The sequence below is a fragment of the Ursus arctos genome, unplaced genomic scaffold (assembly GCF_023065955.2).
Source record: "Ursus arctos isolate Adak ecotype North America unplaced genomic scaffold, UrsArc2.0 scaffold_34, whole genome shotgun sequence".
Taxonomy (NCBI): Eukaryota; Metazoa; Chordata; class Mammalia; order Carnivora; family Ursidae; genus Ursus; species Ursus arctos.
In genome coordinates, this window is record NW_026623030.1 from 6821655 (window position 1) to 6847418 (window position 25764).

Here is a 25764-nt window from a genome sequence, read left to right on the forward strand (position 1 = left end):
CTAACAGGTCATTTTAATCTGTATCCTTAATGGATTTGGTATTGGAAAGGCTTTATTCACTTACGATACATTCTTACCTATTATCAGTGGTTGTTTCATAGGCCAAGTGTTCCCAGGGGTCAGGGAGGGCCTAACACAACGGTAGCTCCAAATTCTGTCGGACCAGCAGTGCTGTCAACCAAGATCAGGGTTAGTGTTTCTGTTCTATTTTGCTGTGTAGAGTCATGTATTAATTTGAAGTTAAATCAGCTCATTCTTTATTTTCTATTGAGTCTTTTATTCACATCTCATAAAATCATTTTGAAGTGTACAATTGAGTGGTTTTTAGTATATTCACATGGTTATACAAGCATACTACTATCTAATTCCAGAACATTTCGTCACCCAGGAAAGAAGCTTTGTAACCAAATTAGAGTCAGTCCCCATTTCTCTACAACCAGTCCTCTAGCCCGAGGCACCTGCTAATCTACAGTCTCTGGATTTACCTGTTTGGGACATTTCATATAGGTGCAGTCATATAATATGTGGCCTTTTGTGTCTGGTTTCTTTAAGTTAGGTTTCTTTAAGTTCTTAATGTTTTTAAGGTTTAGGCATGTGTTTTTAAGGTTATCCATGTATCAGGGCTTCAGTCATTTTTATGGCTGAATAATATTCCATTGTTCGAGTATACCACATTTATCTCTTCATCATCATGTGATGGACATTTGGATTGTTTCCACTTTTTGGCTCTTGTGAATAATGCTGCTATGAGCATTCTTGTGGAAGGTTTTCTGTGGACATGTTTTCCATTTTCTTGGGCAGGAGTGGACTGATTGGATCACATGGTAACTCTGCATTTAACATTTTGAGAATGCTGAACTTTTTCAAAGTGGCTGTACCACTTCCCATTCCCACCAGCAGTGCCCGAGGGTTCCGCTTGTCCACATTCTCACCAGCGCTTTTTATTGTCTTTTTGATTATTGTCACCCTGGCAGATGTGGTTTTGTGTTCTGTTTTCCTCATCAGACCATAAATGAGGCAATGCTGGTGGATACTAATACAGATGAACTTCTCTTTAAACATTCTCATCTGTATTTAAAAGCTTGTTCTCCCCAAAAATGGTGATGAATTTTCACTTTGCCAGGGGATAGGATTACTTAAAGTTTTTCACTGCCAGATTTGGATGTATCCCCTCAGTGCACCTTGCTTTTTTAATTGTGAATCTAAAAACTCAGTAGGGAACCTGTTCAGTTTGTTTATGTTATAGTGTAATTTACCTAGACTGTATTTAAAAAATAACTTTATAGCAACATATGTTATTTAAAGCAGAGGTGTGTCTATAATGGGACTTGCATAACCTGCATTCTCACTAGGATGACAATATATCAAATATCTTCAGCAAATGTTACTAGTGTAAGGATTATCAGTGATGTGGGACCATAACTTCCTTATCCTGGAACTAAGATGAATTTAGTATTATATTTACAAGCAGTGCTGTTGAAATTTCTGGTAAATAGTCTCGCAGTTTTATAGACCCTGCAAACGAGACCGCATGAAGGAGCAGATTTTCTGTGTCAGTTTGTCTTTTGAATGCTGCAAATTGAGTAAACAATGCCCAGGTGAATGTGTTGGTGGAGAATAGTAATTGGGCCACAGTTCTAACTTAGGCAGGACTTTGAAGTATTCTTGTCTTCTGGATCATAATTTGTATCTCCTGGTTGGGTTGCTGGGATAGAGTGGCACAGTCCCGGGCAACGATAGTCCTCCCTTTTAAAGGGGGGGAATCCCCTATGCTGGTGTGTAACCACCTGTTGAGGGGAGAAACATTTCATTCACTTTGAGATATTAGGAAAAGAAGTCCTTTTAAATGTTTTATCTTGATATAACTTTTATGCTTTTATTTATATGTCATGTTGCAGCTTTATCGATATGCTACAACTCAAGCAACAACCAGCAGAAATTCTCTTTTGACAGATGTAATTGCTGCTTATCAAAGATTTTGTTCTCGCCCTCCAAAAGGTAAGCACACACAGGTGTGATCATAATGTTCTATACTCTTGTTAAAGATGTGCCAGGAGCAGGGCGCCTGGGTGGCTCAGTCAGTTGAGCATCTGTCTTGGGCTCAGGTCATGGTCCTAGGGTCCTGGAATTGAGCCCCACATTGGGCTCCCTGCTCAGTGCGGAGTCTGCTAGTGCTCTCTCGCGCTCTCTCAAATAAATCTTAAAAAAAAAAAAAGTGCCAAGAGCAGGTGTTCACTAATAGATGCATAGCTGTTTCAGGTTGACTCTTAGTTTCTGTCTCCTGTAAACCACCCCCTACCTACTTCTGTCTGATTGCAGTGATGAAAATGTACCCCCTTCAATTATATCACTTTTGTAGGTAATGAAATTGGCATGCAAATGAGGCTTATTTCTTTAACACCTTTGGTTATTTAAGCATTGAGTTACTTCTACACAAGAAATGCTGTACTTTGAGCTTAAGTGTTTTAATGATGTGTCATCTTTAAAAATGAACACCCATACATAAAACCTAATGAATTTTAGTTTGAGGGTGTGTGTTTTTCTTCTTTTTCCAACAGGATTTGAAAAATACTTTCCTAATGGAAAAAATGGGAAAAAAGCTAGTGAACCTAAAGAAGTTACAGGAGAAAAAAAAGGTACCTTTTAAAAAGATTATGTTTGAACTCACTACTTTAACATATGATGTTGCCAATCGTTTTCGCTGAACAAAGGAAGTATTCTCTTAAGGCAGTTCTGAAGTGGAAGGTTACAAGTACATGCAAAATTCTACAGACCCTGTGTTTCATTTTACCTTATTTTTCTGTTCATATTTTCTTGTAGTTTTTCAAATTGAATTAATTTAAGTTCACCTTAGAGATATTGACTGGTCAATATCAGTCATATTTAACTGCAGATTTGGTCAGTACACTTTACACATCTAAATAGTTAAGAAAAATCCTAGAAACCTAATACATGCATTTTTATCTGGCACATATTTTGATATAGTGCAGTGTTTTTCAAATTGTTTGTCAGAGCCTATCTTAGCTTGGGGTTTCAGATAGGGTTTCTTAGAGCTTGGTGGCTGGGGGGACTGTGGAGGCCCTGAGTCTCCTGTCCCCGTTTCATACGTGTGATAGCATTTAGCACAATGCCTGGCACATTTCAGTTGGCATTTTTTAGGGAAATGTAAGGAAAAATATAATACAGCCCTTGTTTTTAAATGAACTTGGATCTAGTTGGAGAGACAAATACATGCTCAGAGAATGCAGAGAGTGAAAGCAACGCCAGGGGTTAAGAGAAGGGAGAAGTGCTAGTGTGGCCTGACTGGAAACATGGACAGTTTGTACAGTGTTTCCCAAGGGCATGGTGGCTCGTCTTTTTATCTTGGCTTGGGGGCAGATTAAGGATAATAGGTCCGTATTTTAAAATACAGCCTGTTGCGTACCATTTGCATATGTGTTACTTTGGTTACTTGGTTTGGGGGAGATTAAGGATAATAGGTCCGTATTTTAAAATACAGCCTGTTGCGTACCATTTGCATATGTGTTACTTTGTCCTGTCCCAGAGTAGTAGGGAATCTTGTCAGACAACTTCAGAAATGAGCTTTACTGTTTCCCAGTCCTCCGCCTCACTACAGGTAGGGCTTGTCTCTCTCAGGCCCTACCTCACCAAGACAGGGGTGCAGAAGCTCCTTGGGTGCATCGTGGTGGGGTGAACACGTCAGGAACTCAGTGCCAGGTAGCTGCAGCTTTTCATCCTGTACAGTAGAAGGATCGCTTCATCGTAGTTGAAGATGTTAGAGTAGTATTTGTGAGTCTTTGAGAGAATAGAAAAGTGCGGGGGGAGGCATGTTAATGGCAGTTGGTTTCCCAGGGCTGCTGAAACAACACTGCACAGCTGGGCGTCCTAAGCAGCACAGATCTATGTCTCACAGTCCTGGAGGCCGAGGCTCAAGACCAGTGTGTTGGCAGGGTTGGTTTCTTCTGAGAGTCACGAGGGAAGGATCTGTTTCAGACCTTTCTCCTTGGCTTATAGTGACCGTCTTCTCCCTTGCTGCCTTCTCTCTGTGCATTTCTGTGTCCAAATTTACTCTTTTTATAAGAATGCCAGTTATTATTGGACTAGGATCTACCCATATGACCTCATTTTCAACATGATTATCTTTCTCTAAAGACCCTATTTCCAAGTAAGATCACAGTGGGCTAGGACTCAACACATGAATTTGGGGGAGGACACAATTCAGCCTGTAACAGTGACTAATTTCAGATTCTTGCAAACTAATTTTATGTGGGTAAGGTTTTTGGGGTGTTGTTTTGTTGGGGGTTTTGGGGGGGGGGTTTTGGTAGTTACCAAAGTCATGCCTCGCTTACAGAAGAAACTGTTACAGTATTCCCTTCATGGGAATGGGAAAGGGGAGTGCCTCCTTTCTGCCTGCAGGTGGGGATTCAGGGATTCCTTTACCTTCACTTCAAACACAACTTCGTCACTCTCTGTGTCACTTAACGCTGCAACCAGTTACTTACCAAGTTTCTTAAGCTACACCTTTTTATCTGTAAAATGGGTAGAGTAGGGTACTTACCAGGTTGGTGGTGTATTGTGCAGGGATCACGGGATACTGTGTGTAAAGCGCCGGCAAGCCGCCTCAAATGCTAACTCTCTGCTAGTCTCCTTTCTCGTAGCAAACTGATCAGTTGCAATAAGCAATTTTGCAAGAAGTCCTTTTTTTTGGATTTGTAGAATGTTTTAAGTTTTTTCAAAGACTGTGGAACTTCCCTCTCAGTTTTGATACTACTCTACCAAATAGGGAAGATGCTATTATTCACGTTATTGTTCCTACTTGACAGGAGCACAAAGAGATTAAGTAAAATCTCAAGGCATCAAGGTAATTTGAAAAAAAACTGGATTCTAATCCTAGATATGCTTCTCATTCCTCGGTCAAGGTCAAAACTTATTCTAAAGCCACAGTAACAACAAATTGATGCTTCTGTCTCCCAAGAGTATACCTATTCTGTGCTCAATGACTTTGATACTTGGTTTAAATCTAGTTGAGGTACAGGATTGGATTGCCTTACAAAGACCTGATGTAACTATCAAATAACGAAGCTAACATTTAGTGTGCGCCTAATGAAACTCTGGCTCCTTATTTTTTAGTAACATCAAAGAAGTGTATGTGAGTTGTAACAGAGTGAAACAGTATTTCCTTCAAACTCATCTGAACTTTGAATACCGAGTGTTGTCACGACACCGTAACACACAGGCTGATTCCAGAATCAGGGTTTCCTATTCCTGATTCCCAGAAATAAAAGGCCTATATTCTTTCTAAGCATATAGTACAACAAAGAGGTCCTAGCTATTAATCGTTGGCTCTGGATACATCTTAATGAAAAAAGATCAAGTCTTGGGAGAACTTTTGTATAAGTCTTTCATTAAACCGTATTAATGAAAACTTTGTTGAGAGATATAAAATACTGCTGTGCCGCTGTATGTGCTCTCTGTTGATGAACAGAATCAAAGCCAGCTGCTACCCCGCGCCCTTCTGGAGGAGGAGCTGGTGGTGGTGGAAAACGAGGTGGCAAGAAAGATGATTCTCACTGGTGGTCCCGATTCCAGAAGGTGTGATTCCAAACTGTGTATTAATTTGGAGGGTGTGGGGTAGCCCCAGGAGAGGTTGGGAGAGATGTGTGTCCAATATAGCATAGATCATATTGTGACATTTCATTCTTGACAGAGACTGTCTCCTTCTTTGCCCAGGGTGACTTTCCATGGGATGACAAGGAATTCAGGATGTACTTTCTCTGGACTGCTCTATTTTGGGGTGGAGTCATGTTTTACTTCCTGTTCAAGAGCTCCGGGAGAGAAATCACATGGAAGGACTTTGTCAATAACTATCTTTCCAAAGGAGTAGTAAGTATTTTATGGGATTAGTGGTTTATCGTGGTTCCAAAGGTGAAATTCAGTAGATTACACCAATAAAGTAACAGTCAACTAGATACCCAGCTTGTCCATTGTACAGTTACTGTTTTCATCTCGATTTTTTTTTTTAATGCTAGAAAAAGTACTTGCAATCAAGAACCCTGTTTGTTTTGGCCCAGCAGTCCCCACATTTACCACAAAATCCTTTTCTTTCACTTCTACTAGAACCTAGCTTTTGACTTGCTCCCTCCATCCTCTATCTACTTTCATCATTTTATCGTTTTCCTGTGTGCTTCTCCGTCACCTCTTCCCCCTGCTGCAGTGTGCCAGCCTCTCCTGGCTCCTTTATGCTTCCAGGGCTTGTAATCTCCCGTGGGCTTGGAACTGGATAAATAAGTGACAACGAGTGTTGAAAGTGAGAGCAGATGGGCTCTAAGTAGGGGCCCAGGCAGGGCTGCTCAGGAGCCATTGTTACTACCAGTGGGTCTTTACCCAGTGATACTCTACTCCAGGATCTTTTAGATGCTGTGGACTGTAAGACACGTTATTTTATGTATTCCTGAGAAACATTTAGTAAGCTGCCAATGAAACTATAAAATAATACCAGTTGTCAAACATATCCTAATTTCTCAGAAATTAAAATATGAAAAACGTCCACCTTAGAATTGCTGAAATGAAGTGATAGTAAGAGAACCAGGCTGCTGTGTCACTGTGGGGAAATTTTTTAACCTCTCGCTGCTGGGCTTTTCATCAATGAAATGATTAAAATAAAGGTAAGATAGTTATACTTACTGGTGGCATAAAGACTCAAAAGTTATTTTTATTTTTTATTTGTATTTTTTTTAAAGGTTTTATTTAATTAGTTAGTTAGTTATTAGAGAGGGTGTGCAGGGGGAGGAGTAGAGGGAGAGGGACAAGCAGACTCAGCACTGAGTGCAGAGCCCAACTCAGGGCTGGATCCCAGGACCCTGAGATCGTGACCTGAGCCGAAATCAAGAGTCAGAGGTTCAGCTGACTAAGCCACCCAGGTGCCCCTCAACAGTTACTTTTAAAAGTTTTACAGTAAAGTGAGGATGGAAAAAATGGAAACAATTATTTACTCATGGTTTTGAGACAGATGTTTCTTGTGGAAGCCAAGATGTTTATGTATATATCCCAAATGTTGCGAGAGCCTGCTTTCTAAGAAGTAACTCGTGTCCATGTATGGAGGAGGCTGTAGCCATCCTTCCAGGTGTGGTGACAGGGCCTTGGGGAAGATTCTCCAGAGAGGCATCTCCTTTTGGCCCACTGCTTCTTTGAAATCAGTCTGCTGTTGTCCCAGTTTTACGGGGAGTAGAGTACTTTAGTCACTTCTTTCCAGATGGCGTGCCTTTAGGAACAGATAGTCCCCTGTTCCAGCTCCTCCTGGAGTTATCAGGACTCCCTCACTTTCCATTTTTGACTTGTACCTTTCTTTTTTTTTTTTTAAGATTATTTATTTATTTATTTATTTTGACAGAGAGAGACAGCCAGCGAGAGAGGGAACACAAGCAGGGGGAGTGGGAGAGGAAGAACCAGGCTCCTAGCGGAGGAGCCTGACGTGGGGCTTGATCCCAGAACGCCGGGATCATGCCCTGAGCCGGAGGCAGACGCTTAATGACTGCGCCACCCAGGCGTCCCATTGACTTGTACCTTTCACACTTGTGCCAAAGCAGACTTAATGACAGCAGGAAGCAAGCCTCTTCCAAAGGGCTCATGCTCCAAGTCAACTTAGAACTTTGAGATGAGGTTTTTAGTGTTCTTAAGAACCCTGTATAGTTCAGATATTATAGAAAAAAAAGTTTATATCATTTTATACCCATAGAATGGCAAAAATTAAAGTCTTCTAATAGCAATTGAGGATGTAGACCAATAGGAATATTTTGTTGTGCAGTGTGAATTGGAGAGCCACTTTGGAGAGCAGTTTCACAGTGTCTAGTAAAGTACGTATATCTTGCAACCCAGCCTTACTGTATCTATCTACAGGTACGTGTCCGAGAAACTTTTGAAGATGTGCCCAAGAAGGTATATGCAGGGCTGTTGATGACAGTATTCTTAGTGGTAGTGAATGTTTGAAACAGCCTAAATGTCTATTAATAGGAGAATGGATAAATGACTTGGGGTGTGCTCGTAAAGTGGGATACCATGCAGAACTGACATGCCAGTAAGGACGAACCTCACAAATATGATAGGAAGGAGAAGAAAGTTGTAGAAGAATATATGCCAAGCAGAACCTTTTTAAAGTCCTAAAAACAGGCAACAGTGAGTGTATGTTTAGGGTTACGTTCTGTGCGTGGCACAAGCACCAGGACGTGTTTTGGGACAGTCAGCACCTAATGCCGAGAATGGCCACCTCTGGGAAGGACATGACCGGGGGCTTCAACAGTGTTTGTGACGTTTTTATTTTTCAGCCCGGGGAGGGGAGGGACATGGGTCCTCCCTATGTTTGTCATTCTTCTTTGTGTTGTCTAAAATAGCATGTGCAGTTTTAATGTGCTTGAGGGAATTTCTCAAGTCTTTTTTGTAAATTTATGTCTGAATATTGAACTTTTTAAAATTCCAGGTAGACCGACTGGAAGTCGTCAACAAGCGTTTTGTTCGAGTGACTTTTACACCAGGAAAGACTCCCGTCGATGGGGTAAATGATTTTATTAATTGATGTGGATTAGCTGAAAATTAACTTTTCAGATTTAGAGTGGAAAAGCAGGCATTTCTCACATTGCGGTGGCTCGGTGCACTGGGGATACCAGAATTAGGCAGCACAGCACTTGCACATTTCACTACCGTGGGTGAGAATGTGAACACTGTGTATGTAGTTGTGTTCTGAAGACTTGGGTTGGTTTGGGTTTGGTTTTGGTAATCATTTGGCTGTACATTTAGGAAACCGTGAAATCCCAGTTTTCGGTGTTCCAGTATCATCTATGATTTCTCAAGACTGAGAAAGCAATTGTTTGGTTAGGGAAAAACTGTTAAATCTGCATTGCTTATGTTTTGAGATAGTTTTCTTCGAGTTGGTTAAAGAAGCATTCCGATCATCTCTCTCCCACCTGTTATGTGATATTGGATTATTTTAATTTACATTTCTTTCCCCATTTCAAAAATAACTTGTATATCCGGTCCAACCAGTTTGAACTCTATTCCAGACACCCTAGACCTGGTCGAGGGGATTGTTGGGGAAGGCAGCAGAGGGGCAAGTGAGGTTCCCGGGGGATTCCCAGCCTTCCCTGGGCCTGACCCCTCGTCCCTTGGTGCCCTGCTGTCTTACCGCCCTCCCCCATGGCCAGATCTCTTTGCCAGGTTGCGTCCCTCCCTCCAGATGATTTTGCTTAATTAACCGTTTCCTAGTTATCCTGCCTGGATGGGGCAACATTTAAGGAAAACCAGAACGGATGGTGACCACCTCTGTTTGCAGTACATCAGTAAATAGAGGAGTATTTATAATACTCCTATATAATATAATATTACAATAAAGCTGTGTGGCTCTGGTATTTCAGTCACTTGTAGGAGTAAGTTCTTTTGCCTGCCTTCATTTCTGCCCCCCTCCCCACTCTCTTTACCTTATCATGAAATGTTCCTTAATAACCACGCTCCTTTTTTTCCCCCCAAAACTGTTCCTCAGAGTTTTCGTGCTGAAAATTAAATTGGCACTCCCTTTCAAGAGGACACTTTGGCAGCGTGTATATCAGCAGTTTTGAAAGTACACACACACTCGGTAGCATTGCTTCAGGACTGTATCCTAGGGAAATAATTAAGGACGCATGTAAAGATGTTTATACAAGGATGTCCTGCAGAACATTGTTTCTAGAGCAGAAAATTGGAAATCGGTAGATGTCCACAGTAGGCACCTGGTTAATGTTAGGGGCTCCTCGTTTCTCTTTCATCTCGCCACTCTAGAGCAGTGGCTCAGCGGGACAGTCCCCTTCCCTAGAGGGCAATTTTTACATCCAGTATTGACGTGCACATTTATGTATTGAAATTCATACTATTTTATTATAAATTGCTTGCTTTTTGTTTCTCCTTTATATTGCAGTTAAGGTTTTATATCAATTTCAAAATTGTGCATGTGTTTCAAGATTGTAAAGAGGATATTATGAAATCTTGAAGGAATGGCATCAAAATTGCTAATAGTGTTTGTCCCTGGATGTTGAGGTTACAGATGGTTATTTTCTTTATGTTTGTATTTCCTTAGCTTTCTACAGAGGGCCTGTATTACCTGTTTAATAAAAACCTTTATTTTGAGCTTTCAGAAACAGAAGATTTGCAGTGTCCTGCAGTGTCCTGCTACCTGTCAGGGTAGCGGTGTTAGTTGCTGTGTTGTATATCTTTGGATTCTGACAGACTCAGCTTCAGATCAGCTCTACTCTTTACTGGCTCAATGGCCTAAGACCCCTAAGCCTGGGTTTCTCTATTGCTAAGATCAGAACAGCAATCACAACTCTTTAGTGTCAGTGGGGGTTTTCAAACTTCAGTATTTGTAAGAATCACTTAGAGCTAGGACCAGTATTACCTGTTTAATAAAAACCTTTATTTTGAGCTTTCAGAAACAGAAGATTTGCAGTGTCCTGCAGTGTCCTGCTACCTGTCAGGGTAGCGGTGTTAGTTGCTGTGTTGTATATCTTTGGATTCTGACAGACTCAGCTTCAGATCAGCTCTACTCTTTACTGGCTCAATGGCCTAAGACCCCTAAGCCTGGGTTTCTCTATTGCTAAGATCAGAACAGCAATCACAACTCTTTAGTGTTTAGTGTCAGTGGGGGTTTTCAAACTTCAGTATGTGTAAGAATCACTTAGAGCTAGGACCACCTTCAGAGGCTCTTAACTAGATCTGGTCCCCAGATCTGCGGCTGGTCCTTTATCTGCCCCAGCTCTCTCTGTGAGTCACGCACCTAGCACAGTGTCCGGCTGATAGTAGGTGTAAGTAAGGAAATGCTCAGTCGCATGTGGTTAGCCTATTACTGACTTGTTTAGGGGCTCGTAACCACAGGAATTTTGTAGCTTTGACAATGAACAATGTAGCAAGGACTGTTATATAATACAAAGCTTAAGAAAAAAAACGTACATATTACAAAACTCCTCTCCATCTTTTGTTTTTAGATACTTAGATACCACAGAGTGATACCCTCCACTCAGTAGCACTGGTTGGTGGGAGGAATGTGGGATAACATGTTCCTCTCTTCTGTAAATTAACTGAGTTTTGTATCCTAGATTTATTGTTTTGATTTAAAAAAAAAAAAACTTTTTAAAGTAATTGCAGGTTTAAGGAGGAACAGAGTCTTTTTTGCTATAAAATGCAACTCCTCCTTGCTGAGTGCCTAGAGCGGGTTCTGGTATATTAGAAACTCCGTAAGTGTGGGTTGTGATTCAGTACGTGTGTGGTTGTAGAAGAGAGGCGGTGTAATGGGCCAGTTAGGGTCACCGGCTTGGGAGCCAGACTGCTTGGGTTTGGATCCAGCCTCTTACTCGATTTGTAACCATGGGCAAGTGAAGTCACTGCTGTAGTTTTCTCATCTGTAAAATGGGGGCGGTAAGAGGGCTGATCTCAGCCAGTAAACAGCTAACACGGTGGGGAATACTGACGTGCTGGCGCTGGCGGGTGGGTAGCCATTGCCTCAGACCCTTCAGCTGTTCCTCCTCAGGGCCTCAGGAACTCACCACATCAGGTGAATAGAAGAGTAACGTCTGACACAGTGAGGTACGCGTCTGTTGTCATTGGCTGGTTGGGGGGGGGGGTGCCTTCCTAATGTTCAGATTTTGAATGTGACTTCTGGTGATAGTACCTACTTCTTAGGGTGGTTCTAAGATTGAAGGAGTTCATGTAAATAAAGGACTAAGAACGATGCCTGACACTTAGTGAGTGCTCAGTAAACTTTACGCGTTGTTACTGTGTCACATTAGTTTTTAGTTTGGAGATGGGCAACTGAGAAATATGTGGGAAATGAAGAAGAGGGAAAGGACACGTATTTATGAAAAGGATTGTCTTTTTAAATAGATTTTTCATGTTTGAGTTACAGTTGTAGAGCCACTAAGGAATATTGCTTAAGAAATGCTTATTTGCAAGGATTGCCAATTGTTCTCACTGAGTGAAACTTAATTGCTGCCTCATTAAAACCAGTCTTTTATTATTGTTGGTTTTTTTTTTTCAATTTCTGAATTTTCAGTATTTCTGAGAAATTCTTTAAAACTTGAACCTTCCAGTAAATTAAACTTTGCTTCCCTTTCGTTCTTAAGATATTTTGTTTTTGTGTTTTTATAGCAGTACGTCTGGTTTAATATTGGCAGTGTGGACACCTTTGAGCGGAATCTGGAAACCTTACAGCAGGAATTGGGCATAGAAGGGGAGAATCGGGTTCCTGTTGTCTACATTGCTGAAAGTGATGGGTAAGAAGACTGTTGACTGTGCCTTGCGCGGCTCACTGTGTGTTCTGTCACCAGGTGGCAGGTTACAGACAGCATTCTCAAACAGGCCTTTCCCCGTGTAGCCAGACTTCTTGTAAATCATTGGTAATTTACTGGTTTTTGCTCATGACTGATTTTCTACACATTTATATTTATCTTTGATTAAGCAGTAGATTGGGGTATGACCGTCCCTCAGTAGGATTTTAGCATGAAGAGCCCCTTTGTGTGAAAGAGTGGCATCGTCACCTTTTAACCATCACTTATATTTATGTTTCAGAGTTTACCAAGAATTTTAAGTAACTCTTCTTCCTTTCTTGTCAGAACTTGTTGCTTCTCTTAAGGGTTATTTGTCTTTAATAAGACCACTTACAAGTCTGAGTCTTTCACGAAGGGCCCGTTGATTTCAAGAGTCACTTATCTTTGAGTTCTGTGGGGATTATATTGTCTTTGGATACTCGCCCGCATACTACGCAGGGGTAGCTTTCCTCACAGTCACTCCATTCATATCGAAGTATACCTCACTATGGAGTGACCAGTTCAAGAGTGAAAGTAGAAAGAATTCTTAAATTTTCTGAATATGTAAAAGAGCAGAAGAACAGATTGCTGGTGTGCTGATCGAGCAGGTAGTGTTACTCTATTTTAGAGATTTCTTGCATTTCCGTTTGTGTGGATCTGCGGCCTCCCTCCATATTTAGATCCAGATAGCTATCAAGGTGGTTTCACCTATGCTATGTCCTTCGGCCTCCGGGGCTGTTGTATAATCGGTTAACTTTGCTGCTGAAATGTTACAGAAAGTTTTGTTACAACATTCTTTAAACTTTTACTGCTGGTGTGTATTTTTTTCCCCTCCAGAAATAAACCAAAGGTAAAGTTTTCACAGTTCTTCCTGCCTGCGGTAGGAGCAGTTAAAATATTGTAAAAGATGAAAACTTAGAAAGTAGATCCTGGTTTTGGTTTTGAGCTAACCTGTCTATGAGGTTTTGATCCAAATTTCTTAGGGTAAATTCAGCTAAATTGCATTATGTTAACCAATATGAGTACGTATCCATACCCATAATTGTACTGAAATTTACTAAGACAGGCAAAAGGTATCCCCAGGCTTTATGTCCTATCTGAGCAGTGTCCTCCAGAGCAGGCACGAGTTTGAAGGACAGATGATTGCTCCCCTGGGAGTCATTCTTTTAAGTCCGCACAAGCTGCGAAGAGTGGCCTGCACAGCGCTCACCAAGAGATAGTTGTCACCATTGTACACAGGACTTTGAAGCTGGTCTGCTGTTACCTTAGCAAGGATTTGATAATTTGGAAGACATCTCTTTAGAATAAGTCAGTGTATTCCAATAAGAGAACTGGAATTTCTGCCCAGGCTAACACCAGATCATGTTTAAAATGTTAAAACTTTTAAGTGAGTAATTCAAAAGAAATTTCTTTGAACTGCAGATATAATGATAGTGAATTACGGTTAGGTCGGTTTTGTGTATAAATGGTGATTATCGGGATAGAAAGAAAATCTCAGAAGACAGCATGTAAAGAACAGCTTTTTCTTTGGTCTCATCTTCTGCAGTTCTACGTCAGTGATATTGAGGCACTAAGATTCTCTTTGTGCCTCAGACAAAATATTAGAATATTCAGGTTTTCTAAAAATAGGAAATCTGTACAGTTGTATCCTAAGCAGTTACCAAAAAGTGTATCTTGCAGAACCTTTACAAAGCCAGAGGTTACCAGACTTAAAAACATGTCAGTGTTGTGTGTGGTTTCCTTTAGCTCGTTTCTCCTGAGCATGTTGCCCACGGTGCTCATCATCACTTTCTTACTGTACACCATCCGGAGAGGGCCTGCCGGGATTGGCCGGACGGGCCGGGGGATGGGTGGACTCTTCAGCGTTGGAGAAACCACTGCCAAAGTCTTGAAAGATGAGATAGATGTGAAGTTCAAAGATGTGGCTGGCTGCGAGGAGGCCAAGCTAGAGATAATGGAATTTGTGAATTTCTTGAAAAACCCAAAGCAATATCAAGATCTAGGAGCAAAAATCCCAAAGGTAAAGTGAACTTTCAGAAGATTATATTCAACTGATTAGCCCCAAAATTTTTTGAATTACTTCTTGATCTCTAAAGTTATAATTTTATGAAGTTTGATTACTTATGATAAATTATCTGTTATTCTCCTTCTGTCTTACCAGTCTCTGCTTTATTCCGGGGTTTTTTCACATCATTTATTCTGTGGGAATGTTTCTGCTTGCACATAGTGTGTATATTCCCAGGAAGATTTGTGTTCTTTCCCCTTGGAAGCCTTCCCTGATTTGCCTTTCTTCTTCCTCCAGTCAGATTTAGATAACCCGTTTCTCAGCAAGTATGCACGAGAGCATGTTGCCCCCTGCTGTCACCCAGTTATCCCTCCCTGAGCAAGTTTGAGCAAACTCTCTGCCTGTGCCTGACACTCAGACTCATGGCGCAGGATTTGGTGAAGAGATAAACAACACTAATTCCAGCCTTCCCCCCTCTCCAAGGAGACATCCCAGTGCCCACTGCTGGCGATGGGCTGGCCTTGTTGATCTTTGTGCTCTGAGGGCCAGGCTCAGTCATTAAGTATAAGAATCCAGTATGCTTAGTTATTTAAAAAATCCATTAATAAAGTTTACATTTAAAGGAATCCTTTGTGAAGGAGATCATCATTTCCTTGATTTCCATGTCCTGCCTCTATGGGTAAAAAGTCATATTTGAGGGGCGCCTGGGTGGCTCAGTCGTTAAGTGTCTGCCTTCGGCTCAGGGCGTGATCCCGGCGTTCTGGGATTGAGCCCCACATCAGGCTCCTCCGCTGGGAGCCTGCTTCTTCCTCTCCCACTCCCCATGCTTGTGTTCCCTCTCTCACTGGCTGTCTCTCTGTCAAATAAATAAAATTTTTTAAAAAGTCATATTTGATAATTATATAATTTGCTGTTACTTACTTAGTACCTGTGCACATCATACCCAGGCATCTCCTCAACTTAAATAATTATACTGTTTGAACAAGCACATTTTCTCTTTTTAACTATGTTCATGATTGGTCATTAATTTTTACTTCGTGAAATTTTAAAGGGACGAAAGTAAGCAAAATGTAATTTGAGAGTGTGTTGTCTTATGTCTCCTTGGCTTATTTAAGTAAACCTCAGTTGGTTTATTAGTAGATATTCAGCTTAAGTCTAAAGGTCTGAAAAGCAACACTAAACATCTTATAAGCGAAGTATTTAAGATTTCACATTCTTACTAAATTTTGAAGAACAGTCTCTAAAAATCCTTTTCTTAGTAATATAAAAATGTTCTGCCATAGTTCAGATGTTTGAGGAACATCTGGTATATATCAGTAGAGTTTATAGACAGATTTATGTCTCAGAACTATTTATGGATATGCAATTTACTTTTCTGAAATCCTAATTAAAGATACTTTTCCTTTTTTATATCTGAAGGGTGCCATTCTCACTGGCCCTCCAGGCACTGGGAAGACGCTGCTCGCTAAGGCCACAGCTGGAGAAGCCAACGTCCCTTTCATCACTGTTAGTGGATCTGAGTTTTTGGAGATGTTTGTTGGTGTGGGTCCAGCTAGAGTAAGTCGTTTGTTCTGTTATGATGGCACAGCTTCCACCCTCTCTCCCCTGAGCTTCCCCCTGAATATGGAGTTGGTAAAGATGGCCCCGGCCCAGACTAGGGCAGTCTGTTAATTGGGTTGTCCTTTTGTCATTGAATTGTGAGAGTTCTTTGTATATTCTGGATATTGAATCCTAATCAGATACATTATTTGCAAATAATTTCACCCATTCTGTGGTTTGCCTTTTCTCTTTCTTGATAGCGAAGCACAAAAGCATTTAATCTTGATGAAGACCAGTGTATCCATTTTTTGCCATTGCTTGGACTTTGGTATCATATCTAAGAATCTGTCACCAAATCCAAGGTCATAAGTATTTATTCCTATGTTTTCGTCTAAGTGTTTTGTAGTTTTAGCTCTTACATTTAGGTCTGTGATCCATTTTGAGTTAATAAGGCATAAGGTAAGGGTCCATCTTTAGTCTTTTACATGTATGTATCCAGTTTTCCCGGCACCATTTGTTAAAAAGACAAGTTTCCATTGAATGGTCTTGGCACCCTTGACCATAGGTAGGTACATGGGTTTATTTCTGACTCTAAATTCTATCCTGTTGACCTGTATGTCTGTCTTTATAAAAGTACCACAGTCTTGATTACTGTTGCTTTGCAGTAAGTTTTGAAATCAGGAAGTGTGGGTATGGATTAATTTTTAAAGCAGCACTTAAATTTTTCCCTTGTGTATTTCATTAAATATTGACTTTTTTTTTTTTAACACCTCGAAGGGGTAAAGTACCATCACAGTTGCTTTTCCAAACATCAGGATACAGCATATAATCAGTAACTAGGTGTTGTGTCATCAACTGGCAGCATTTGGAGGGGGGAGGTCAATGGCAAGTGTATCAGTAATACGTCGTACCACTGATGGCATCTTAGGCGAAGTAGGTGGATTCCTAGGAGTCTTGTCAGGCAGCTAGGGGAGTCTGAAGGAGTTAAGTGTTGATGATGTTGGACTGGGGAATGTGATATGGGTGGGAGCCGTGGGGTTGATTGACGACAGGACAGGAGCTGTGGGTGGTGGGAAAGCAATGAATCTAATGAGGTAGAGATCTAAGAGGAGCCAGCTATCAGAGAGGCTTGAGCACATAAGCAGGCCAGACTGATAGGAGGGGGTCAGAGTAGACTGCGGGAAGCTGGTTGTGTAGGGAAACTTTGGCAGTGCTGGCCATGGCAGAGCATAACAGAAGGTGATTGAAACAGGTGCATCAGGGGATGGACCAGCCAGGAACCACTAAGAAAATAGTGTCCAATGGGGATGGGGTGGGGTGGGGTGGAAGAGTAGGAAATCAGGCCCAGGGAGTGCTACAACAAGGAGGGTAATGTGTCTGCCCCACGGTGAGAGCCTCCTTGAGCAGGGGTTTTCCAGCACAACTATTTTGGCAGTAGTCATGGCATGTGTGATAGACTTCAACTCCCATGGGCCCAGAAAGAAAGACAAAAAACGCCTTCCAGTTGAGAGCTTTTCAGGGACAGCCAAATTTGAGTTCAGGCTAGAGGGTGAAGGAGGTATTTAGGGAAGAGTGTGAGAGGTTGGGGGTCTGTTGATCACAGTTCTGGAGTTCAGCGGGGGAGGCTCTAGAGGGACATGAGTTACGCTAGAGGATGTGTTCGTAGAAGTATAGCAATGAACACCTGTAAGTCCAGGCAGGGAGACTTGGACTTTGGTGAGTGAGGTGAAGAGGGATGTGACGCATAGGAGACTATTTCTGGATCTCTTAGAAGGGGCAGGTGATAGGGTGAGACTCTGAACTCTTGACTGGTGGTGAGATGTGGGGACGGCCACTCCTTCAGCCCACCTGAACCAGTGGCCTGAGGGGACATGTTTAGTAGGATAGAATGTAGGTGCGGGGCCTCACACCTGCTCCTGTAGCAGCAGGGCTGAGGGCAGGACACTGTCTTACGCTCTGGGGTGGTCACTGCGTGGGCGTGGGTAAGTGACTGCCTTGGCTGTGTGTATATGTACTGCCTAGATCTGTTAGTAAGTGTCTGCTTGTCATCAGCTGCCTTGGGCATGAAATGCAAACCCCAGAGTAGTTTGAACTTTTAAACTGAATATAAAGTTTACAGTTCTATCGTGTTATCTTTTTGTAGGGCAAAAATGTGTAGTATTAATAAGTTGCTATAAAAATAGATAATTTTAGTGCCTATGGCATATATTATATATGACATATATATATATATATACAGTAACTTATGCTATTATAGAGATGTTTGTTTACCTTAAATCAGTTATCAACCAACTTCATTTGCCACCTCCTTCCTTATAACTTTTTAAATATGTACTGTACAGTGTAACAAAAAGATTTTCTATTGGATGGAAGCATGATGCTTATTTTAGTAGGAGGAAGATAATATTCACTTGTCAAGTGACTCTAGTGTTTATATTTTCATCCAGGTCCGAGACTTATTTGCCCTTGCTCGCAAGAACGCCCCCTGCATTCTCTTCATTGACGAAATAGATGCGGTGGGAAGGAAGAGAGGAAGAGGCAACTTTGGGGGACAGAGTGAGCAGGAGAATACACTCAATCAGCTGCTTGTGGAAATGGATGGTGAATATTCAAGCTTTCGTATTTTATTTTATTTTTCTTGGTGTAGAACATTTATTTATTCCATGAAACACTTAAAGTTTAGGTCAGTAGGAAATAATTTTAATCAAAGGATTGTACATTTTCTTCCCACATATCTGGCTTTGTATTAGGAAATGACATTGCAATCCATTTCACTAATAGATTGCAAAAGTACTTAGAAGAAAATATTAAAATAACTCAAACATGAAAGGCAAGATGGGGTAAAAACAAACTTTTTTCAGAAATCTCTACTCCGGTGGCCACCGCACACAAGAAGAGAATCAAAACAAATAAATAACAAAGATGTCCCCCCCGCCCCCCAGTCCCAAGTTTCCAAAGAATTGCAGAAGGGGAACAAACGGGATGAAAATCGTGATATGAAAGGGAATGGATGTTAGCAGCACTTTAGTAAGCAGTCTATTCTGAATGAAATAATCATCTCTTAATGCAATAAATTCTGAATAAGGCTTAAACTTTAGGATATTCCTTGAACTGAAATTTAAAAATACCTTGACAGTGAAAGTCACTCTTTCACTAAGTTTAGTAAGAGCCTCTTTCCCCACAAACCACTGATGGGAGCGGAAGCCTACTCTGGCATTAAGAGCTGTCACAGGAGCCCTTCCATCATGAAAGCTTCATAAACATCATCTTTAGTCTGCACTGGGACAGGACCAGATGGACCAGATGTGGGAGCTGCTGTGGCAAGAAGCACGGCAGAATCATCCTCTGACTTTCTCTGGGGAGCAGCAGTGACCCCTTTTTTTCTCCAAACGTACTCTCAATGCAGTGGGTACAAATCGAGTAATCTCTGGCTTGGGGTTAATGATCTGTGGCTTGGCACTGATGGATTGCTGTGGTTTTCTTCTCATTGGTGGCTGCGCCTGTATCATTCACCTTGAATCGCTGAATCAAGTTGGGTGAAGCACTTAAACCCCGGGTTCGGCAAGGGAGCTGGTGGGAAAAAGTAGGGCAGGTCCAAGTGGAGACACTGAAGGGGGGCACTTTGTGCCCGGATGAAGTGGAGGGATACCTGGAGGTGCAGGGGGGAGGTAGCCTTGGTGAGGTTTCCTGAGGAGGAGGGCCAAGAGGCCGACCTGGAGGTGGACCTGGGGGAGGTCCACAGGGTTGGCCTGGTGGTGGGCCTGGAGGCAAAAGTCGGGGTAAAGGTACTCGGAGTCCTGGCCTTCCAGGTGGTCTCAGGAATGGAGGAGCTCCCAGAGGTGGTCCAGGAGGTGGTCCTAGCACGGAAGGTGCTTGGATCTGAGAAGGAGGAAGACTGGGGGCCGGGGGTTGCTGCTGTGAAGAAGCAGTAGATGTGCCATCGGAAAGAGATTCTTCCCTGTGCTGTTTTTGTGATTGCTTTTCTGCTTCAGAATCATCAGAATCCTCTTCGTCGTCATCCTCTGAAAATTCTTCTACTTCTCATCCCTCCTCAGGGATTTCCTGACCTGCCATTCAAAGCATCATGGCTTGAGGAAGAGTTAGCTCCTTCATGTTCTTTTTTTCCTTGATTTTCTAGGCATATCTATAAATCTTAAACTCAGACCTGACTCTTTTTCTTCATTGTCTCTCGTTATCGTCACGATGCACAAATTCATCCCCTTCACTCTCTCCATCTGATCTGTCAATGTCACTGTCATCAGTACGGGCATCATGCTTATCTTCACTCGTGCTGGAAACGTCCTCATCATGACCCTATTGAGCATTCCAGGCTACATAACATGTCTTTATCCTGTCTACAAGGGGAAAGATCTAGGGCAAAGCCCCCTTTGCGGCCATACATTTGCAAGACTTGAGGAGGTGATGGACTGCGGGGGGGACCAGGAGGTTCTCTGCCAGGGGGCAAACATGGCACACCATGTCCAAGAAGAGGAAGTATAGAAACTGCCCCTGTTGGAGGTCCATAGGCTGAGGCTGGGGTCTTCTAAGGGTGGAGGGTGTCTGGACACAAGGAAGTAGAATGTCCTGGTGGATCAGGATGTTGGAAGGAGCCTGTGGAACATCCGGCAAGGGAATACCGTCTGCTCTCTCAGGCCGAGCATTCTGGACAGCGTCAGGCTATCAGCTCCGTTGAGCCCTCTTCTGTTCGTATTCTGCTTCTAGCTTTCTCAATTCTTTGTAAATATCCGGATTCTCCTTTTCATAGAGTTGTAGAGTAATACATCAGAGGTCTCGTGCAGCTCTTTACACGTCTTTCAGCGCCTTCGCATTCAAGTGGTGGGGTTGAGGCACCGGGTTAAACTCCATCCAATTTCTCCATGTTCTGGATAATCTGTGTGGGATCCTTCATTTTCAAAACTGCAGCTCATACCATCATGCACTGTTTTTTGTTCTTCTTTAATTCTGTCTTCGGGCTTCTTTTCAGGCTTGGTTTGTGGGGTTCATAAATTTTCCACTCTTGGTGGATGGTGTAGTTCTCCATCCATGTTGACAGCTTATATGTATGTATGTACTTGTTCATGAAAACAAAAAACAAAACAACACTTCTGCTGGGCTCCTAGAACTTAAGAAATGGGGAGGGGACAATTCTCGGCCTCTTCTACCTCATAGGGGCCTTCACCTCTGTCTGCCAGTCAGCCACCCAGCCACCACCATCTTGGAGGTCTTTCATATTTTAAACTACACTTTTTTTTTCAATTTTAATACACTTTAATATATCCAAAATATCAGTTTACATGTAATCAATACAAAAATGATTAATGAGATACTAGACACTGGTTTTCTTTTTACTAAATTCAAAATTCAGGGCACCTTAAATTTTCCAGCACAACTCCGGTCACACGAGCCACACATGCTCAGTAGCTGCACGTGGCTCGCGGCTGCTGCACCGGACAGCGCAGTTCTAGATAATCGCGAGTGCATTTTGCAGCTCGTACAACCTGCGGCATGCTCTCTTTCACGCCTCCTGCTATCCAAGCTGGGTCTTTGCCACAAGGCTTCCTGTTCTCCTGCCATCACAGGGCTGGGGCCTCGACAATTAGTCTCTTTCCTGTCTTCAGTCTTGGAGATAAACTACACTTTCTAATTGTTTTCTATATTCTAACCTGAGAATCCTTATGCTGATAGTATCAATTTTTAAAAAGCATTCTCTAAAACAGCCCTTTTTTAAGGCTCCCCTGTACCAGTACAAATAATAGCAAAATATTCCTAACCTAGCAGCGTGCCATAACTTAATATTGGTGTTGTGTTGTTTGTCCCTGCTGTTGAATAAGAGAAAAATTGGTGAAATGATCCACAAAAGAATTATAGTCTCACTCTTTTTTTTTTTTTTTAAGATTTTTATTTATTTGAGAGAGAGAGTAGGGGGAGGGGCAGAGAGAATCTCAAGCAGACTCTGAGCTGAGCACAGAGCCTAACATGGAGCTCGATCCCTTGACACTGAGATCATGGCCTGAGTGGAAACCAAGAGTCAGACGTTTGACTGAGCCACCTAGGTGCCCCTCTTTTTTTTTTTTTTTTTTTTTAAGATATATTTATTTTGGAGAGCAAACATGAAGAGGGGGGAAGGACAGAGGGAGAGAGAGAGAGAGAGACTCTCAGGCAGACTCCTTGCTAAACGGGGAGCCTGACACAGGACTTGATCTCACCACCCGGAATGACCTGAGCTGAAATTAAGAGTCAGACACTTAACCAACTGAGCCACCCAGGTGCCCCGATAGTCTCATTCTTAAAACCATTTATGGGGGCGCCTGGGTGGCACAGCGGTTAAGCGTCTGCCTTCGGCTCAGGGCGTGATCCCGGAGTTCTGGGATCGAGCCCCACATCAGGCTCCTCCTCTATGAGCCTGCTTCTTCCTCTCCCACTCCCCCTGCTTGTGTTCCCTCTCTCGCTGGCTGTCTCTCTCTCTATCGAATAAATAAATAAAATCTTTAAAAAAAAAAAAAAAAACATTTATGACTCTGAAGCATCAGGAAAACCCATGCATAACCAAGTGTGAATTTGGCAGATTTTAAATACTCCTCCTATGAGAATAGCAATCTTTCCACATTAGTCAGCTTTTTCTTTTATTAGGAAAGCCAGTTTGTAGGATATAAGAATGCTTCCTGCTGTAAGATACACAGATGCTGTTGTGTGCTCAGAGAGGGTAATACAGTGCTGAGTATTGAACTGCTTTATGTGACTGAGCTCGGCATTGTATAGGCACTCCTCGGAGATACTGGAGATTCGGTTCAAGACCACCACTATAAAGTGAATATCGCAATAAAGCGAGTCAAATGAATGTTTTGGTTTCCCAGTGCATATAAAAGTTATGTTTACACTATACTATAGTCCAGTAAGTGCAATATGTGTCTAAAAAAATGTACATACTTAAATTAAAAAATGCTGTATCGGTAAAAAATGCTGACCATCATCTGAACTTTCAGTGATTTGTAATCTTTTTGCTGGTGGAGGGTCCTGCCTCAGTGTTAACAGCTGCTGACTGATCAGGGTGGCGGCTGTGAAGGGTGGGTGGCTGTGGCAGTTTTTTAAGTTTATTTGAGAGAAAGAGCACAAGTGGGGCAGGAGGAGGGGCAGAGGGAGAGGCAGGAGGAGGGGCAGAGGGAGAAGCAGACTCCCTGTGGAGCAGGGAGCCCCACTCGGGCTTAATCCCAGGACCCTGAGATCATGACCTGAGCTGAAGGCGGATGCTTAACTGACTGAGCCACCCAGGCACCTCCCCCCAACTTTTTTTTTTTTAAGATCTTATTTTTCAAGTAATCTCTACACCCAGTGTGGGGCTCGAACTCATAACCCTGATAGGAGTCACATGCTCCACCAACTGAGCCAGCCAGGGGCCCTACTTTACTGTAATTTCAACAATCTTCACAGCAACTTTACCAGGAATAGATTCCATTTCAAGAAACCACTTCCTTTACTCATCCATGAGAAGCAACTTCTCATGCATTACAGTGTTACCATGAGCCTGCAGCAAAGCAGTCCCACCTTCAGGCTCCACTTGTGATTCTCCTGCTGTTCCCACCACATCTGCAGTTACCACCTCCACTGAAGTCCTGAACCCCTCAAAGTCATCCATGTGGGGTGGAATCAACTTCTTCCAAACTCCTGGCAGTGGTGATATTTTGACTTCTTCCCATGAATCGTGTACGTTGTTAGTGGCATCTAGAATGGGGAAGCCTTCCTACTATCTGTGGCAGCTACAGTCCTATGAAATGTATTTCTTAAAAATAAGACTTAAAAGTCCGAATTATTCCTTGATCCATGGGCTACAGAATGGCTTTTGTGTTTGCAGGCACGAAACATTACTCTCTGCATCTCCATCAGAGCTCTTGGGTGACCAGGGCATTGTCTGTGAGCGGTAACATTTTGAAAGGAATCTTTTTCTGAGCAGCTGTCTCAACCGTGGGCTTAAAATTTTCAGTAAACCATGTTGTAAATGGATGTGCTGTTATCAGGCTTTGTTGTTGCATTTCTAGAGCACAAGCAGAGAGATTTAGCATAATTCTTTAGGGCGCCGGGATTTGGGAATGGTAAATGAGCATTACTAGCTTCAGTTTAAAGTCACCAACTGCATTAGCAGTGAACAAGCGAGTCAGCCTGACCTTTGAAGCTTTGTGGGCGGACATTGACTCCTCTCTAGCTGTGAAAGTCTTAGATGGCATCTGCTTCCAATATAGGGCTGTTTTGTCTACATCGAAAGGTGTTCAGCGTAGCCGCCCTCGCACTATCTCAGCCAGGCCTTCTGATCGCTTACATCAGCACTTGCTTCTCCATCTTGCACTTTTATGTTATGCAGCTTCTCTCCTTAAACCTCACGAACCACCCTCTGCCAGCTTCAGACTTTTCTCCTGTAGCTTCCTCACCTCTCTCAGCCTTCACAGAATTGACGAGACCTAGGGCCTGGCTCTGGATTAGGCTTTGGCTTAAGGGAACGCTGTTGCTGGTTTGATCTTCTATCCAGACCACTCAGACTTTCTCCATATCAGCAATAAGGCTGTTTTGCTTTCTTATCACCATGTGTCCACTGGAGTAGCATTTTAATTTCCTTCAGGAACTTATCCTTTGTATTCACTCCTTGGCTAACTGCTTGGCACGAGAGGCCTAGCTTTCAGTCTACAGTCTGTCTCGGCTTCCAGCGTGCCCGCCTTACTGAGCTTAGTCGTTTCTAGCTTTTGATGTAAAGTAAGAGACATGCGACTCTTCTTTTCACTTAAACACTTAGCCTCTGTAGGGTTATTAATTGGCCTGATTTCAATATTGTGTCTCAGGGAATAGGGATGCCCAAGGAGAGGTAGAGAGACAGGGAACGCTTGGTCGCTGGAGCAGTCAAGAGCACACACAGTATTTATCAATTAAGTTCACTTGTATGGATGCAGTTTGTGGTGCCCTAAAACTATTACACTAGTAACATTGAAGATAACTGATCACTGGTCACCACAACAAATACAGTGATGAAAATGAGGGTGCCTGGGTGGCTCAGTTGGTTAAGTGTCTGCCTTCAGCTCCTGGTTTCAAGCCCCAAGTCAAGCTCCCTGCTCAGCAAGGAGTCTGCTTCTCCCTCTCCCTCACCTACGCACACTCTCTCACACTCTCTCAAATAAATAAATAAAATCTTTTAAAAAATAACAACGGGTGCCTGAGTGGTTCAGTCAGTTAAGCGTGTGCCTTCGGCTCAGGTCACAATTTCAGGGTCCTGGGTTCGAGCCCCACATCGGGCTCCCTGCTCAGTGGGATTCTGCTTCTCCCTCTGCCTCCCCCCCGGCTTGTGCTCTCTCCTTCTCTCTCTCAAATAAATAAAATCTTTAATAATAATAATAGTGAAAATGTTGAAGTATTGCAATTACTAAAATGTGATAGAGACACAAAGTGAGCAAATTTTGCTATTGGAAGAATGGCACTTATAGACTTGTACAGCATAGGGTTGCCACAAACCTTCAATTTGTAAAAAACATAATATGTATGAAGTGCAGTAAAGCAGAGTGCAATAAAACAAGGTCTGTCTATATCCAGATTAAGAAGATAGAGCTCTTCCCTTACCGCATGGTGGTCAGTCCATGTAGAGCCATAAATGTGGGGTAACAGTACCAGAGCTCTTTTGGGGCCAGAGGCCTGAGGGTGAAGGCTCTATAGCCAAGGCATTGACATTGGAGAAGTGGCCGGTAGAACCAAGCAAGTTGAGCCTGAGTAAGAAGTTTGAGGTGTAGTTTGATACCTGTCTTCAAATATTCATTGGGTTGTCCTGTGACCCAGAGAGGTTAGACACATTGTTTGCAAATTTAATCTCATTGATTTTATTTTATTTTTTTAAAGGTTTTATTTATTTGCGAGAGAGAGCAAGTGAGC

The 25764-nt window shown here is 42.4% G+C and overlaps 1 protein-coding gene and 1 pseudogene across 1 annotated transcript in view; one reads left to right on the top strand and one right to left on the bottom strand.

Moving 5' to 3' along the window:
- The window catches only part of AFG3L2 (AFG3 like matrix AAA peptidase subunit 2), a 45254-nt gene that overhangs the window by 2742 nt on the left and 16748 nt on the right, over positions 1–25764 (top strand). The window contains exons 2-10 of the mRNA XM_026486265.4: positions 1899–1998; positions 2559–2636; positions 5486–5592; positions 5731–5883; positions 8474–8548; positions 12163–12287; positions 14067–14340; positions 15745–15882; positions 18312–18465. Of these exons, the coding sequence (XP_026342050.1) occupies positions 1899–1998; positions 2559–2636; positions 5486–5592; positions 5731–5883; positions 8474–8548; positions 12163–12287; positions 14067–14340; positions 15745–15882; positions 18312–18465 (1204 nt within the window). The remainder of the gene's footprint in view (positions 1–1898; positions 1999–2558; positions 2637–5485; positions 5593–5730; positions 5884–8473; positions 8549–12162; positions 12288–14066; positions 14341–15744; positions 15883–18311; positions 18466–25764) is intronic.
- LOC113245905 (WW domain-binding protein 11-like) lies at positions 19091–25463 on the bottom strand (annotated as a pseudogene).